Genomic DNA, 13588 nt, shown 5'->3' with positions numbered 1-13588 from the left:
ACTTGAGTATATTTTTGTCATTGTTGTCACTGCATCGACACCAGAAAAAAATAATAAAAAATAATGAATGAAGATAACTAGCACTAAAATTCTAAACATCTATTTTAGATAAAATACTAGAAAAACTCAAAATATCTTTACTACTTAATATACATATTGTATTGTCCTTTGTTGTGCTATGTGATTTAATTTCTAGTCTAATTAAGAGGGCATTTATAAGTTGTATCTAGATAGATGTCTATACATTGCAATAATTATGAAATATTATGTTCCCAAATGCATTTCTATGTTACATTTCAGGAGTAACATAGTTTTTCAACAAGCCATCTCTGTCAAGCCTTTAGGCATTTCCTGTTCTTGTCCCAACCTAACTTTGATATTACAATGCATTAATTCTGGAAACCTTATTTCCAGGTGGGCGCTGGGAAAAAGGCAGAAGCTGTAGCAACAGTTGTTGCTGCAGTAGACCAGGCCCGTATCAGAGAGCCCAGAGTGCCCGGGCATCTGGAAGAATCCTACGCTCAGCAGACCACTTTGGAGTATGGCTACAAGGAGCAGGTTTCTGCCACAAAGGTAGCTGAGCATCCCCAGCGTCCAGCCTCAGAACCACACGTTGTCCCTAAAGCAGTCAAGCCTGGAGTGATCCAGGCTCCTTCTGAGACTCATATCACTACTACTGATCAAATGGGAATGCATATATCATCACAGGTGAGTCTGTACCCCTGATTTTTCATCAATTCCATGGAAAAGCAAGCTTATCATTGTGGTCACCTGGTGAGTAGTGGTCTCACTGAGTTTCATTTCAACACAGATCAAAACTACTACAGATCTAACAACTGAAAGATTAGTCCATGTGGATAAACGCCCCCGCACAGCAAGCCCTCATTTTACTGTTTCAAAAATTTCTGTTCCTAAGACAGAAACTGGATACGAGGTAAGAAGTTTAAAACATAACAAAGAAATGTCTAGCTCAAAGGAAATAAGTATCTAGTGCATGATGGAGAGTATCTGATGTAGGCCTGTGTGAGCCTCTTTTTGGTTATGTCTGTTTACATTCATGGTGGACTCAGAATTTCCTAAAGCTCAGTTTTTAAAACTTGCCCCACAGGGTGAGACTTAAGTATACAAGGTCTTACTCCTCTGAGTAGACAGACACCTGTCCACCCGTCTCCTGTTTCATATTTTGTAGTGTGTGGTATATTATACAGTTTCATTTTCCTCTTGCTATAAGATTAGTGTAACTTAGACTGTGTATCAGTAGTATAGACAGACATTGAAAGCTCATATTCATATACTCAAAGTAGCAAGATGGACAGGTAGTACTGTGTAGTGACTGGGTTGAATTTGGAATCAAACAGCCCTAAGCTAATATCTCAGCTACACTCCTTATTATTCTGCCATCAGGAGCCAGTTAATATGTATAAAAACCTCACCAAGTTCACACCACATAATAACCCTCCATATTAGTCACTATTGTTTTTATTATGCACATCCAAGATGCAATACAAACATTGCATGCCTTCAAAGAATTTCAGGGTACTTTTAATATTTTACATTTAAAATATTTAATAAGTTAATACTCATTGTTAAGTATGAATTTATAATTTATATCTTATAATTATAATGCATACTTATACTTTAACTATAATTATGAGCTTATAATTAAATATTAATTATAAATATAAAATTACTATATTTAACATATATAAAAGCTCCAATTTCATATATTTGGGATGGGCCCAAGTTACTGTTAAAACCAAATCACCATAGACAACAACAGAATTAAACAATAAGGAAGACTTTAAAATATTCTTCTGAATGTCTCCATTTTCACTTTTCACACAGATTGTGACTGAAAACTAAGTATGTTGTTTTCAACTAGTTCTTAGGAATATACTGAGTATTTTTAATAATTTATTGATTTTGAATTTCAAATACAGCTTTCACGGGGATAAAGTGAAAATTTATGACTGAGCTTTATAAGAACCTCAGTCTCTTTACAATAAGAATGTAAAATGAAGAACTCTTAATACAACTCCCTAAGAAAGAAATATTCAAATATGTTTTACAAACTGGCAGGAATGACCATGAGTTTTAACAAGTGGCTTATCTCTAATTGACTTTTCATGAACTGTAAGAATGAAAATGAGAACATTAAAAAATGAGCCATATAGAAAATAGACTGAGACTCACCATAGGAATGCTAAGTGGCAAAGAACCTCTGAGTGACAATTTGGATGACAGTCAAATAACTTTATTATCTGACTCCATTCTATTTAGGCATCCATAGCTGGTAGCGCTATTGCTACATTACAGAAAGAGTTGTCAACCACAACTTCTGCTCAGAAGATCACCAAATCTGTGAAGGCACCCACTGTGAAGCCTGGCGAGAGTAGAATGAGAGCAGAGCTCACCCCATCACCCCAGTTCCCCTTTGCTGACATACCAGAGACTTACAAGAGTCAGGCTGGCATTGAAGTGAAAAAGGAAGTGGGGGTGAGCATCGCTGGCAGCACAATCCGTGAAGAACGCTTTGAAGTGTTGCACGGCCGGGAAGCCAAGGTGGGTCACTGGATTGAGTACTGTTTCCTGACCCACTCCTATGGAGCAAGGCCCAGCAATTAGTTTGTAGTGCAAATGGAGTAAGCCAGGCATCTCGCCTTTCTCCTTACCTTGCTCACATTTACTTTTATTGAGCATGATATGGGTCACAGTTCTTTTTCTCAAATTATTTGTATAATTTTGTAATTGCTAGAATCCCCCTAATTTCATGGGTGTTTCGTAACATCATCTTTAAAACTTGTAGGTAACAGAAACAGCGAGAGTACCTGCACCTGTTGAAATCCCTGTTACTCCGCCAACTTTAGTCTCGGTGAGTAAAGAAGTTGGTTATGTTGGTCTTTATGCATATGTGGTCAAATAATTTTAATACATGCACAGATCAGTTGCACAAACTGGAAAATGGCATCAGTGAATTTACAAATATTAATTTTAAGACCATCCACTATTTGGTAAGAAAAAGGGATATTCTTTGGGCAACCATCTGTCATGTATTCAACAGAGTGAATGAGTTTCTATTACGGTAAGGCATCATTGGGAGAGCCATAAATAGAGTTAGACTGATACAACCCTCTGAAATCTTGGCCTTATAATCAGAGAAAATGTACATTGACAAGCATAGTAAAATATAGAAAGTCATAAGCACCCCAACAGAGGAAGCATCCAGAGGAAGAATGAATTTCTTCCAATTGGGAGAGCTTTGTTGAAAAGCCAGTGTTTGCAGCTGAACCTTCAAGCTTCTTTGGGATTTGAAGATGAAAATAAGAGAGGTTATAGAATTGCCTCATTACATCTTTGAACCACCTTACATTTATTTCAGTGTAGGATTCTGCGCCCTTCCATATCTGAAAATGTTATTCCTGTGAAACTTCCATTAGCTGAGATGCTGTAAAGCAAAGAAGCAGTTACCACTCTTTATATGGAAAGTCATTGAAGCATTGAAGGGTCAAATAAATAATATACCAACTCTTATTAGATTGCACATAGGAGCTAACATAACATGGACATACTGTAAAAGCAGGAGTGATAAGATAACCCCCAGCTGCATGAAGCAGTCCTGGGAAGGAGCTTAGAGGCGGGTCTCAGAAACTCTCAGGTCTGCCTACAGAGCACAGCCTGTCACAGAAGCAGCACTCGACACTGGGTCACTTTCCCACTTGTGTTGTAAATGTGTAAAGCCTCTTCAGATTTCTTCCGACTAGCAAAACAGGTACTAATGATGGTATTTTGTAAAAGCAAAAAGTGGCATAACAGGAACTTTGAAAAGCAGAAGTGCCTGTATTCCAATTTCTAGGGGAGTCTATTTACTAATATTATTCTAGAGTCCTGGTTGAAAAGCACAAAAACATTTTATGGCAATTAGAATGTGCAAGTTCAAACCCCACATTTGTCATAATGTTTGGAGATAATGCGTGAAGGTGCACAAATGCCAATATATCCCTTTTCTCTCTTTTTTTCTTCAGGGTTTAAAAAATGTGACTGTCATAGAAGGTGAATCTGTCACCTTGGAGTGTCACATTTCTGGATACCCATCCCCAAAAGTGACATGGTACAGAGAAGACTACCAAATAGAGAGTTCCATCGATTTCCAGATCACCTTCCAGAGTGGAATTGCTCGCCTGATGATTCGCGAAGCCTTTGCGGAGGACAGCGGGCGATTTACTTGCAGCGCCGTGAACGAGGCTGGGACTGTGAGCACATCCTGCTATCTTGCTGTGCAGGGTGAGTGGTCCGCTCCACAGCCTTTCTCTCTTGTCATCATTCTCCCTCCAATACTTCCCAAAATATGCACTCTGCTTACCTCACAATAGTGCTCCTTTCAGAGTTGAAAAGCAAAGGAGGGAGATTATGAGGTAGATTATGACATACTTAGCAGAAGTCACTGACAAAACAGATTAAATGCCTGTCTTAAATGAGACATTTCTGTCTTCTAGTGTCAGAGGAATTTGAAAAGGAAACAACTGAAAAATTTACCACAGAAGAAAAACGGTAAGACATTCTTTTGTTAATGCATTGCTATTCTAGTACAGTTTTGATTTTTTCAGTGTCCTTAGTATTGGTAAATTGCATGTCAGAAGCTAAAATGAAGGCAATTCTCTTTTCAGCTTTATCGAGTCAAGAGATGTGGTAATGACTGATACTAGCATCACAGAAGAACAGGCAGGGCCCGGAGAACCTGCGGCTCCTTTCTTTATCACAAAGCCAGTGGTCCAGAAGCTCGTGGAAGGTGCTAGTGTTGTGTTCGAATGCCAGATTGGTGGCAACCCGAGGCCCCACATCTACTGGAAAAAATCCGGAGTTCCTCTAACCACAGGATACAGGTATTTTGATGGTTGAATTATGAGTCCTATGTGACTTACAGGATATGTATATGAAGCCTGGAGAGAAATAGAATTTACTGACTGCTCCATCCCCCGAATGCAGATTCTTTCATTCTGGAGCCTATATAGTTTGTTTTGAGGTATTCTCACATTTTTGTACAGTCTTACTGACAAAACTGAATGGATGGTATTTTTTATATTCTAGATTTATTCATATATAGTGCTATTAAAATAGAGAAGATGTAGATTTTCAAAAGCTCATAGAGAGTCAAAATCTTCTATGAAAGATATGAGACAAAACAAAACTTTCAATAAAAATACATTATAACTAAGTCACTTGAAAATAAAAGAACGAGGATCATATAATGAGGACCAAAACTTGTTATACATGAAAATCTATGCTGATAAATTTGCTGGAAATTAATATAAAATTCAGCTTTGAATTTCCTGAGATGTTACAAAAAGGGGTAATAACCTTATAATCTAGTTTAAAATGTACTTATATTATCTTAAATAGAAATACAGTGTACTGGAGGGTCAATACTATAATATTCAAAGTAACATATTATTTTGATTATTAATTTGACCTTCAAATTATGAAAATGATCAAATACAAAATACCTATGTATTCAAATGACTTCCTCATTTGCTGTCGTAAAATCTGAAGCCCCATCTCCAACCCCCCACCCCCATGGCACAAGGGGTTAAGACACAACCTATGAAGCTGTCTGCAGCCACTGCAGCACAAGTTCGATCCCCGGTCAGGGAGGTGACACACATGGTGCAGCAGACCTCTCCTGACTCTTCCGCTGCTTGCTTCAGTCAGTCTGCCTGTTCTGTTCCCCACTCTCTCTGGTGAGTCCTCTCACCTCCCATACCTCTGGCCTGTACCCCGGTTCTTGTATGCATAAATAAATAAATATTAAAGAAATATAAAATAAAATCTGAAGCCTCTTATTTCCCTACAGCCAATTCCAGCAGGACAGGTTTCTTCCACTATCAAAAAGTAGGATGTTCCTATGAAATCTTTTATGAACTGAAATGACTTAAAGCAAAGGAATAATTACCATCAATTTATATGGAAAAACTTTTGATCATTTGCATATGCAAAAAAATAACATACCAAATCATACCAAATAACACATAAAACCTAAAATAACACTTCACATAATAAAAGTAGGAAGGTATGACAAATATGCAAACTGTCGAAAATAGCTCCTGGCAAGTGTGCTCTCAGGTCAGGCCATGCGCAGCCTGCCAAACAAACTAAACTGTGTTAACACTTCTAGATTTTTGTTATAAAAATCAAAAATCTCTTTAATTTCTTTCTGCTAGGAAAAACAGGCACATATGTAGGTCTTTCATAAATGCTAAGTAGTATAACAGGAACTTTGAAAACTTGGGCGATAGCTGTATTGTCTCCTATTAGTTATTTTAAAAAGCATCTTAGTGTGCTTTAAAATGAAATTTTTTAACTTGTTAGGTTCTCATTACTCATGTCCATGCACTTTACTTAGTTTTCAGAAATCTTATATTCCATGGTGGAGCTTAGTCACATTTATGTTCAGTGTCTTATCCCCCATATTCACATAAAGGTTATTTTATTCACAAGAGAGTAGTTTATGACTGAATTTTTTTTTTTTTTTGCTTGTTCCTATCTATAAAGGTACAAAGTGAGTTATAACAAACAGACTGGTGAATGCAAACTGGTGATTTCTATGACTTTTCCTGATGATGCTGGAGAATACACTATTGTTATTCGTAATAAGCATGGAGAAACTTCTGCTTCTGCCTCCTTGCTTGGAGAAGGTAAGTGCAGCTCTAAGTGTTCTGATATACATGATAAGAACAGAAATGGGGGGGAAGTAATAAAACCAAGTGCTTGTTGAAAGGCCTGTTGTAGAATCCAGGGAATACTGGCTCTGTGCCCATCCCCCCTCCCTTGACTTCAGCTATTACAGGAGGTGGTCTAGACAGCATGGCCTCAAAAGCCACCCTCGTGCTAACCATCTAAGGTTTTAGCAATTGTTTCAATTTGGTGCATTTATTTCAAGCCATATCATGCTTTTGAAGATGCAAGGATTCTAAATCCAGTTGACTCCCAGATCCAGGCAGTTAATATTAGTAAATGCAATGAAGACAGCAGCAAACTAGAGAGCCCAGACCTTGCTGCAAGGGGCAGTAACACCCCACGGCCAACATGTTATTGCCAGGCACATGTGTACCAAGCTCAGTATTGCTAGATCTTCCAACATTTTGCTCCCCCTGGAGTATCATGGTTTTTACATCCTTGTTAATGTTTTGACAGTACAGTCTAGTTCCCTCAGGTATAGTTACTATAGGTCTCCCACCACCAGAGCACCCAGAGTCTTCCACCATAAACCACTGTGCTGTCCTCCCCTCCCTGTCCTACCCAGCCCCTGTCCCTTACCCTCTGGATGAACTATGGTCAGCTTTCAAGGGCTGTTTTAAAGTTTGTCTTTGACCCTTTGTTTGGTTTCTCTGTATTCTCCATAAAAGTGACACCATCTGGTATTTATCTTTCTCCTTCTGGCTTATTCACTTAGCATAATCCCTTCCTAGAACTTCCAACATTTTAAATAAAAACTGGAAAACAGGAATTTCTATTTTTAAGTACTCTGAAATAAATGTAATAGTGTCCAGACCAAACAAAATGTATCTTTGGGGGAATATTTTCTGTGCTTTGCTGTTCACATTTACAATGGACCTCCCCAGGCTCTGTATCATCTGAAATCTGCATAACATCCTTGAGAGAAACTTAGGATATTTATTCCCATAAAAAGGTAAAACATTCAAGATCTAGGAAGGTAAATGAATTGCCAAAGCCACAGAGCAAATGAGGAAAACCTCCAGGGTAGATCCCAAAAGACTGTTGATACAAAATTATTCCTATAATTCCTATATAGTGAATGATTTGACTTGTTAGCATAAGCTTACTTTTGAGATTCAGTCTAATAAATATTAATGGAGTACTTTGATTGTAAGATTTGTAAAATCTGATTTTAGGTTATCAATTTTCTCTAGTATAGGGCTTACCTGAATGAACAGTTACCTAGAGGCTTTTTCATAATTAAAAATTAACTATGGTCTTAACTCCTAGCTGAGTATGAGTCACTGATGAAGTCCCAGCAAGAAATGTTTTATCAGACACAAATGACTACATTTATGCAAGAACCTAAAGTTGGAGAAATAGCACCTGGATTTATCTACTCTGATTATGAAAAAGAGTATGAAAAAGAACAGGCCTTAATTAGGAGGAAAATGGCCAAAGATACTGTAATGGTCAGAACTTATGTAGAAGACCAGGTGAGTATAAAAATGATGACTAAGTGATCATTTTATAAGTTATTATTTCCTCTCACAATGTCCTTCTTTATCTGATATTTTCACTTTCAAGTGATGGGTTCAGGGTTTGTACTATTAGTAGGTCCAGGTTAGCTGCTGACAAGTCTCCTAAATCTTCATGGCATATTACACATATAACTTTACAAACAGAGATTATACATATATAGGGAAAAGACAAATATTAGCCCAACCACATTCATTACTGCCAAGATGCCTTCATCTGTATGATGAACATCCCAAATGTAACTCATGCTCCTGAAATACCACTGACACAAGATGCCTGTAAAACAAGCAAACAAAAAAAGCCATCTAGATTTTTCTCCCAGTTAAAAATTGATACAGTTAAAAATTTATCAATTATTATCCTGGAAATTAATATACATCCTTAAATATAGTCAGGATACATCTTTTTAACAAACTCATTTTTTTTTACTACATAGGAATTCCATATTTCTTCTTTTGAAGAAAGACTTATTAAAGAAATTGAATATAGGATAATAAAGACTACATTAGAAGAACTTCTTGAAGAAGATGGAGAAGAAAAGATGGCAGTTGACATTTCTGAATCTGATGCTGTTGAAGCAGGATTTGATTTAAGAGTCAAGAATTATAGAATTCTTGAAGGGATGGGTGTTACTTTTCATTGCAAGATGTCTGGATATCCATTACCCAAGGTAAAATATAAACATTTATCATACCTCAATACTGTAATAAAACACAAATAGGTTATACCATAGTATTTTATCTCAATTTTATCCACATATGCATGGCATTCTTTGCAGATTGCATGGTACAAAGATGGCAAGCGCATCAAACATGGAGAGAGATACCAAATGGACTTTCTACAAGATGGCAGAGCCAGTCTGCGCATACCTGTTGTTCTTCCAGAAGATGAAGGCATCTATACTGCTTTTGCCAGCAATATGAAAGGAAATGCAATTTGCTCAGGGAAGTTGTATGTGGAGCCTGCTGCTCCACTCAGTGCTCCAACTTTCATACCAGAGCCCATGAGCAGAATCAGGTAAAACTCATTATAATTTGGGTTGATTAGCATCAACCCAGATATCCCAATATATAACTATTGCATGAGATGAAGACACTGAAGGTTGAGCTAGCACTGGAACTTGTCATGAGCAGTAGAGAGGATTGCCAAGAGTTTTTATTTTTTGCCCCTCTGTGAGATAGAGAAAGCATTTTCATTAGTGTATTATACCATTTTGCCAGTGCTATACAAATATTGTGAAGGCCAGACAGGTTTACTTAATATCTGTTGTTATATATATAATCCTTAATTTATAATCAATCCTGCAATTTAGGAATTATTATTATATTTTAGAAGTGAGAACTCTTCTGTGTTTTCTGTGGTATTGTGAAAATTGCCTTAGTTTATCCAGCCTATACATGGTGGTGTCAGCCCTAACCAGCCTGGCTACAGTGTATAGATAGGGTTAAAGTTTTTTGTTTTTTCAAATATAATTTCCATGTTTTTCCTCCTTTTTGATAAAGAAGTATGTTTTTCTTATTGCACAAATTGATTCAGGGGTTTTTATTCTTATTATTCATTGATTTATTTAACCAACCAACACTTATTGAGATATCTCAGTAGTTGACTCTAAAAGGTCTGGTGACTGATTCTTAATGATGAACACATAAATTTTACATTATATTATAATGCAATATTACTTCAATTATTTTTTTTAAGATTTGGTGATTAATCAAGTCTACTTTAATGTGATGAGGAAAAGACAGCATTAAGGATACTTCCAAGATTTAGAGAGTGGATTCCTGGCTGTGTTGAATGATTATTGACAAAAACTGAAGATAAAATATAGCTTTGTGGACAATAACAATGTATTGTTTTTTGGGTTTGAGGTACCTCTAATATGCACAAGAAATAAATTCTAAAATAACATTAATGAACATGATAGAAAGAGGTTGTTAATTTTGCTTAGTTTTCTCTACGCCTCATGAAAATATTCCATTTTTTTTTTTCAGATCTGTCTCTCCACGTTCAGTCAGCAGATCTCCTATACGCATGTCCCCTGCACGGATGTCTCCTGCACGGATGTCCCCTGCACGGATGTCCCCTGCACGGATGTCCCCTGGGCGCAGGCTGGAGGATGCTGATGAGTCACAACTTGAGAGATTGTATAAGCCAGTCTTTGTGTTAAAACCCACTTCTTTCAAATGTTTAGAAGGACAAACTGCCAGATTTGATTTAAAAGTTGTGGGTAGACCTATGCCAGAGACCTTCTGGTTTCATGATGGTAAGTATGATAAGTTTTTGCAAACAAACTTTTAAACACAATAATGAGTAGGATATGTGTGCCATCAATTAAAAATAAACTGTTTTAACTTTTTTTGTTTTTTACTTAATTTTTTAATGAATTTACTTCTCTTTTGACAGGCCAGCAAGTTATCAATGACTTTACACATAAAGTAGTCATTAAAGAAGATGGTACCCAATCATTGATTATTGTCCCTGCCGCACCCAGTGACTCTGGAGAATGGATTGTGGTTGCACAAAACAGGGCAGGAAAAGCTTCAGTTTCCGTGACTTTAAATGTGGAAGGTATTTATTCTTAAAAATTAAAAAAGAAATTGTCTTATCACTTATGTTGTAAACTGGTATTTCAGTCCTACTTGCTCTAAATCATGACCTATATTTTTTAGCTGTGGAACATCAGGTAAAGCCAATGTTTGTGGAAAAACTGAAAAATGTCAGTGTAAAGGAAGGTTCCCGACTTGAAATGAAAGTCAAAGCCATCGGTAGCCCCAACCCTGACATTGTATGGTTGAAAAACAGTGACATCATTGTGCCCCATAAATATCCAAAAATCAGGTTAGTTTGCTTGGAAATAATAAAACTAAGCTCCTCATACAAATCCAATAATCATGGAAGCTATAACTAAGTCTATTTGATGTGTTTTTTATTCACTTTTTATAGAATTGAAGGAACCAAGGGAGAAGCTGCCCTTAAAATTGAATCCACTGTCAGCCAAGATTCTGCCTGGTATACTGCAACTGCTATTAATAAGGCTGGACGAGACACCACAAGATGTAAAGTAAATGTTGAAGTTGAGTTTGCAGAACCTGAACCAGAGAGAAAATTAGTCATCCCACGAGGAACATACAAAGCAAAGGAGATTGCAGCCCCAGAACTGGAACCCCTCCATTTGCGATATGGTCAAGAGCAATGGGAAGAGGGAGACCTCTATGACAAAGAGAAACAACAGAAACCATTTTTCAAGAAAAAACTCACTTCCTTAAGACTCAAGCGCCTTGGGCCTGCTCACTTTGAATGCAGACTCACACCCATTGGCGACCCAACAATGGTGGTGGAATGGCTCCATGATGGAAAGCCACTTGAAGCAGCCAACAGGCTCCGTATGATCAATGAATTTGGGTATTGCAGTCTTGATTATGGAGTTGCATATTCCAGAGACAGTGGTGTCATTACTTGCAGAGCCACTAACAAATATGGAACAGACCATACATCTGCTACTCTGATTGTTAAAGATGAGAAAAGTCTTGTGGAAGAATCTCAACTGCCCGAGGGGAGAAAAGGCTTACAGAGAATTGAAGAATTAGAGAGGATGGCTCATGAAGGTGCACTTACAGGTGTAACAACTGATCAAAAAGAGAAGCAAAAGCCAGACATGGTCTTGTTCCCAGAGCCAGTGCGAGTACTTGAAGGGGAGACTGCCAGATTCCGTTGCCGAGTGACAGGTTACCCTCAGCCCAAAGTCAACTGGTACCTCAATGGACAGCTCATCCGCAAAAGCAAAAGGTTCAGAGTTCGCTATGATGGCATTCATTATCTAGATATTGTGGACTGTAAATCATATGATACAGGTGAAGTCAAGGTCACCGCAGAAAACCCTGAAGGCATGATGGAGCATAAAGTGAAACTTGAGATTGAACAGAAGGAAGATTTTAGGACTGTCCTCAGACGAGCACCTGAACCAAAGCCCGAGTTTCACATACATGAATCTGGAAAACTGCAGTTTGAAGTACAAAAAGTAGATAGACCCGTTGATACCACTGAAACCAAGGAAATTGTGAAGTTAAAAAGGGCTGAAAGAATTACCCATGAAAAAACGTCTGAAGAGTCAGAAGAACTGCGCAGTAAATTCAAGCGCAGAACAGAGGAGGGATACTACGAAGCCATCACAGCTGTGGAGCTCAAGTCTCGCAAGAAGGACGAATCCTATGAAGAGCTCCTCAAGAAGACAAAAGATGAACTTCTCCACTGGACCAAGGAGTTAACTGAAGAAGAGAAGAAAGCCCTTGCTGAGGAAGGCAAAATCACTATTCCAACTTTTAAACCTGATAAAATCGAATTAAGTCCTAGCATGGAGGCCCCTAAAATTTTTGAAAGAATCCAAAGCCAAACAGTCGGTCAAGGATCTGACGCACACTTCCGGGTCAGAGTTGTGGGAAAACCAGATCCGGAGTGTGAATGGTACAAAAATGGTGTAAAAATTGAACGTTCTGACCGAGTCTACTGGTACTGGCCTGAAGACAATGTCTGTGAACTGGTCATAAGGGATGTGACAGCTGAGGACTCTGCCAGCATCATGGTGAAGGCCATCAACATAGCTGGGGAAACTTCGAGCCATGCCTTCTTACTTGTCCAAGGTAATTTGAGTTTCTCTCGCTGGATGGATTTGTCTATCCATAAATATCCATTAGTGTATTCTTTTTGTTTTCTTCTCCCATTATTCAAATTGTGAATTTAATTAAATGTAAGTGCTTTCTCCCTCTCTTTTCCCTGTAGCCAAGCAATTGATCACATTCACACAGGAATTACAAGATGTTGTTGCTAAGGAAAAAGACACCATGGCAACCTTTGAATGTGAAACTTCAGAACCATTTGTCAAAGTGAAATGGTACAAAGATGGTATGGAGATTCATACAGGAGATAAATATAGGATGCACTCTGACAGAAAGGTTCACTTCCTCTCCATACTGACAATTGACACATCTGATGCTGAAGACTATACCTGTGTACTTGTGGAAGATGAAAATGTAAAAACAACAGCTAAACTTATTGTGGAAGGTATAATATAATGATTTCACTATTTATTAGAGTTTTTAAAAAAGATGTATTTATTTATGCATGCAAGAACTGGGGTGTAGGCCAGTGGTGCAGGGAGGTGAAAGGATTCACCTGAGACAGTGGAGAGCAGAAGAGGCAGATCTACTGAAATGCACTGCTGAGGGGAGCAGTGGGCGAGACAGGAGAGGCCTGCTGTGCCATATGTGGGTTAGCTCCCTGGACAGGGATCAAATTCATGTTGCCATGGCTGATGGTTGCTTGATAGTGCTGTGTCTTTAAC

The 13588-nt window shown here is 37.9% G+C and overlaps 1 protein-coding gene across 1 annotated transcript in view; it reads left to right on the top strand.

Annotated features, from left to right (window-relative positions):
* TTN (titin) overlaps positions 1-13588 on the top strand; it is a 282533-nt gene that overhangs the window by 32475 nt on the left and 236470 nt on the right. Inside the window, exons 13-28 of the mRNA XM_054699459.1 lie at positions 415-708; positions 812-934; positions 2281-2562; positions 2807-2872; positions 4023-4281; positions 4494-4548; positions 4665-4880; positions 6547-6689; positions 8002-8207; positions 8687-8920; positions 9029-9267; positions 10242-10513; positions 10654-10818; positions 10920-11088; positions 11194-12887; positions 13027-13308. Of these exons, the coding sequence (XP_054555434.1) occupies positions 415-708; positions 812-934; positions 2281-2562; positions 2807-2872; positions 4023-4281; positions 4494-4548; positions 4665-4880; positions 6547-6689; positions 8002-8207; positions 8687-8920; positions 9029-9267; positions 10242-10513; positions 10654-10818; positions 10920-11088; positions 11194-12887; positions 13027-13308 (4699 nt within the window). The remainder of the gene's footprint in view (positions 1-414; positions 709-811; positions 935-2280; positions 2563-2806; positions 2873-4022; positions 4282-4493; positions 4549-4664; positions 4881-6546; positions 6690-8001; positions 8208-8686; positions 8921-9028; positions 9268-10241; positions 10514-10653; positions 10819-10919; positions 11089-11193; positions 12888-13026; positions 13309-13588) is intronic.

The sequence above is a fragment of the Talpa occidentalis genome, unplaced genomic scaffold, assembly GCF_014898055.3.
Source record: "Talpa occidentalis isolate TD23 unplaced genomic scaffold, MPIMG_talOcc4v2.1 talOcc4.3, whole genome shotgun sequence".
Lineage (NCBI taxonomy): Eukaryota > Metazoa > Chordata > Mammalia > Eulipotyphla > Talpidae > Talpa > Talpa occidentalis.
Note: the sequence above shows the minus strand (reverse complement) of the source record. Positions and strands in the feature narration are given on the sequence as shown.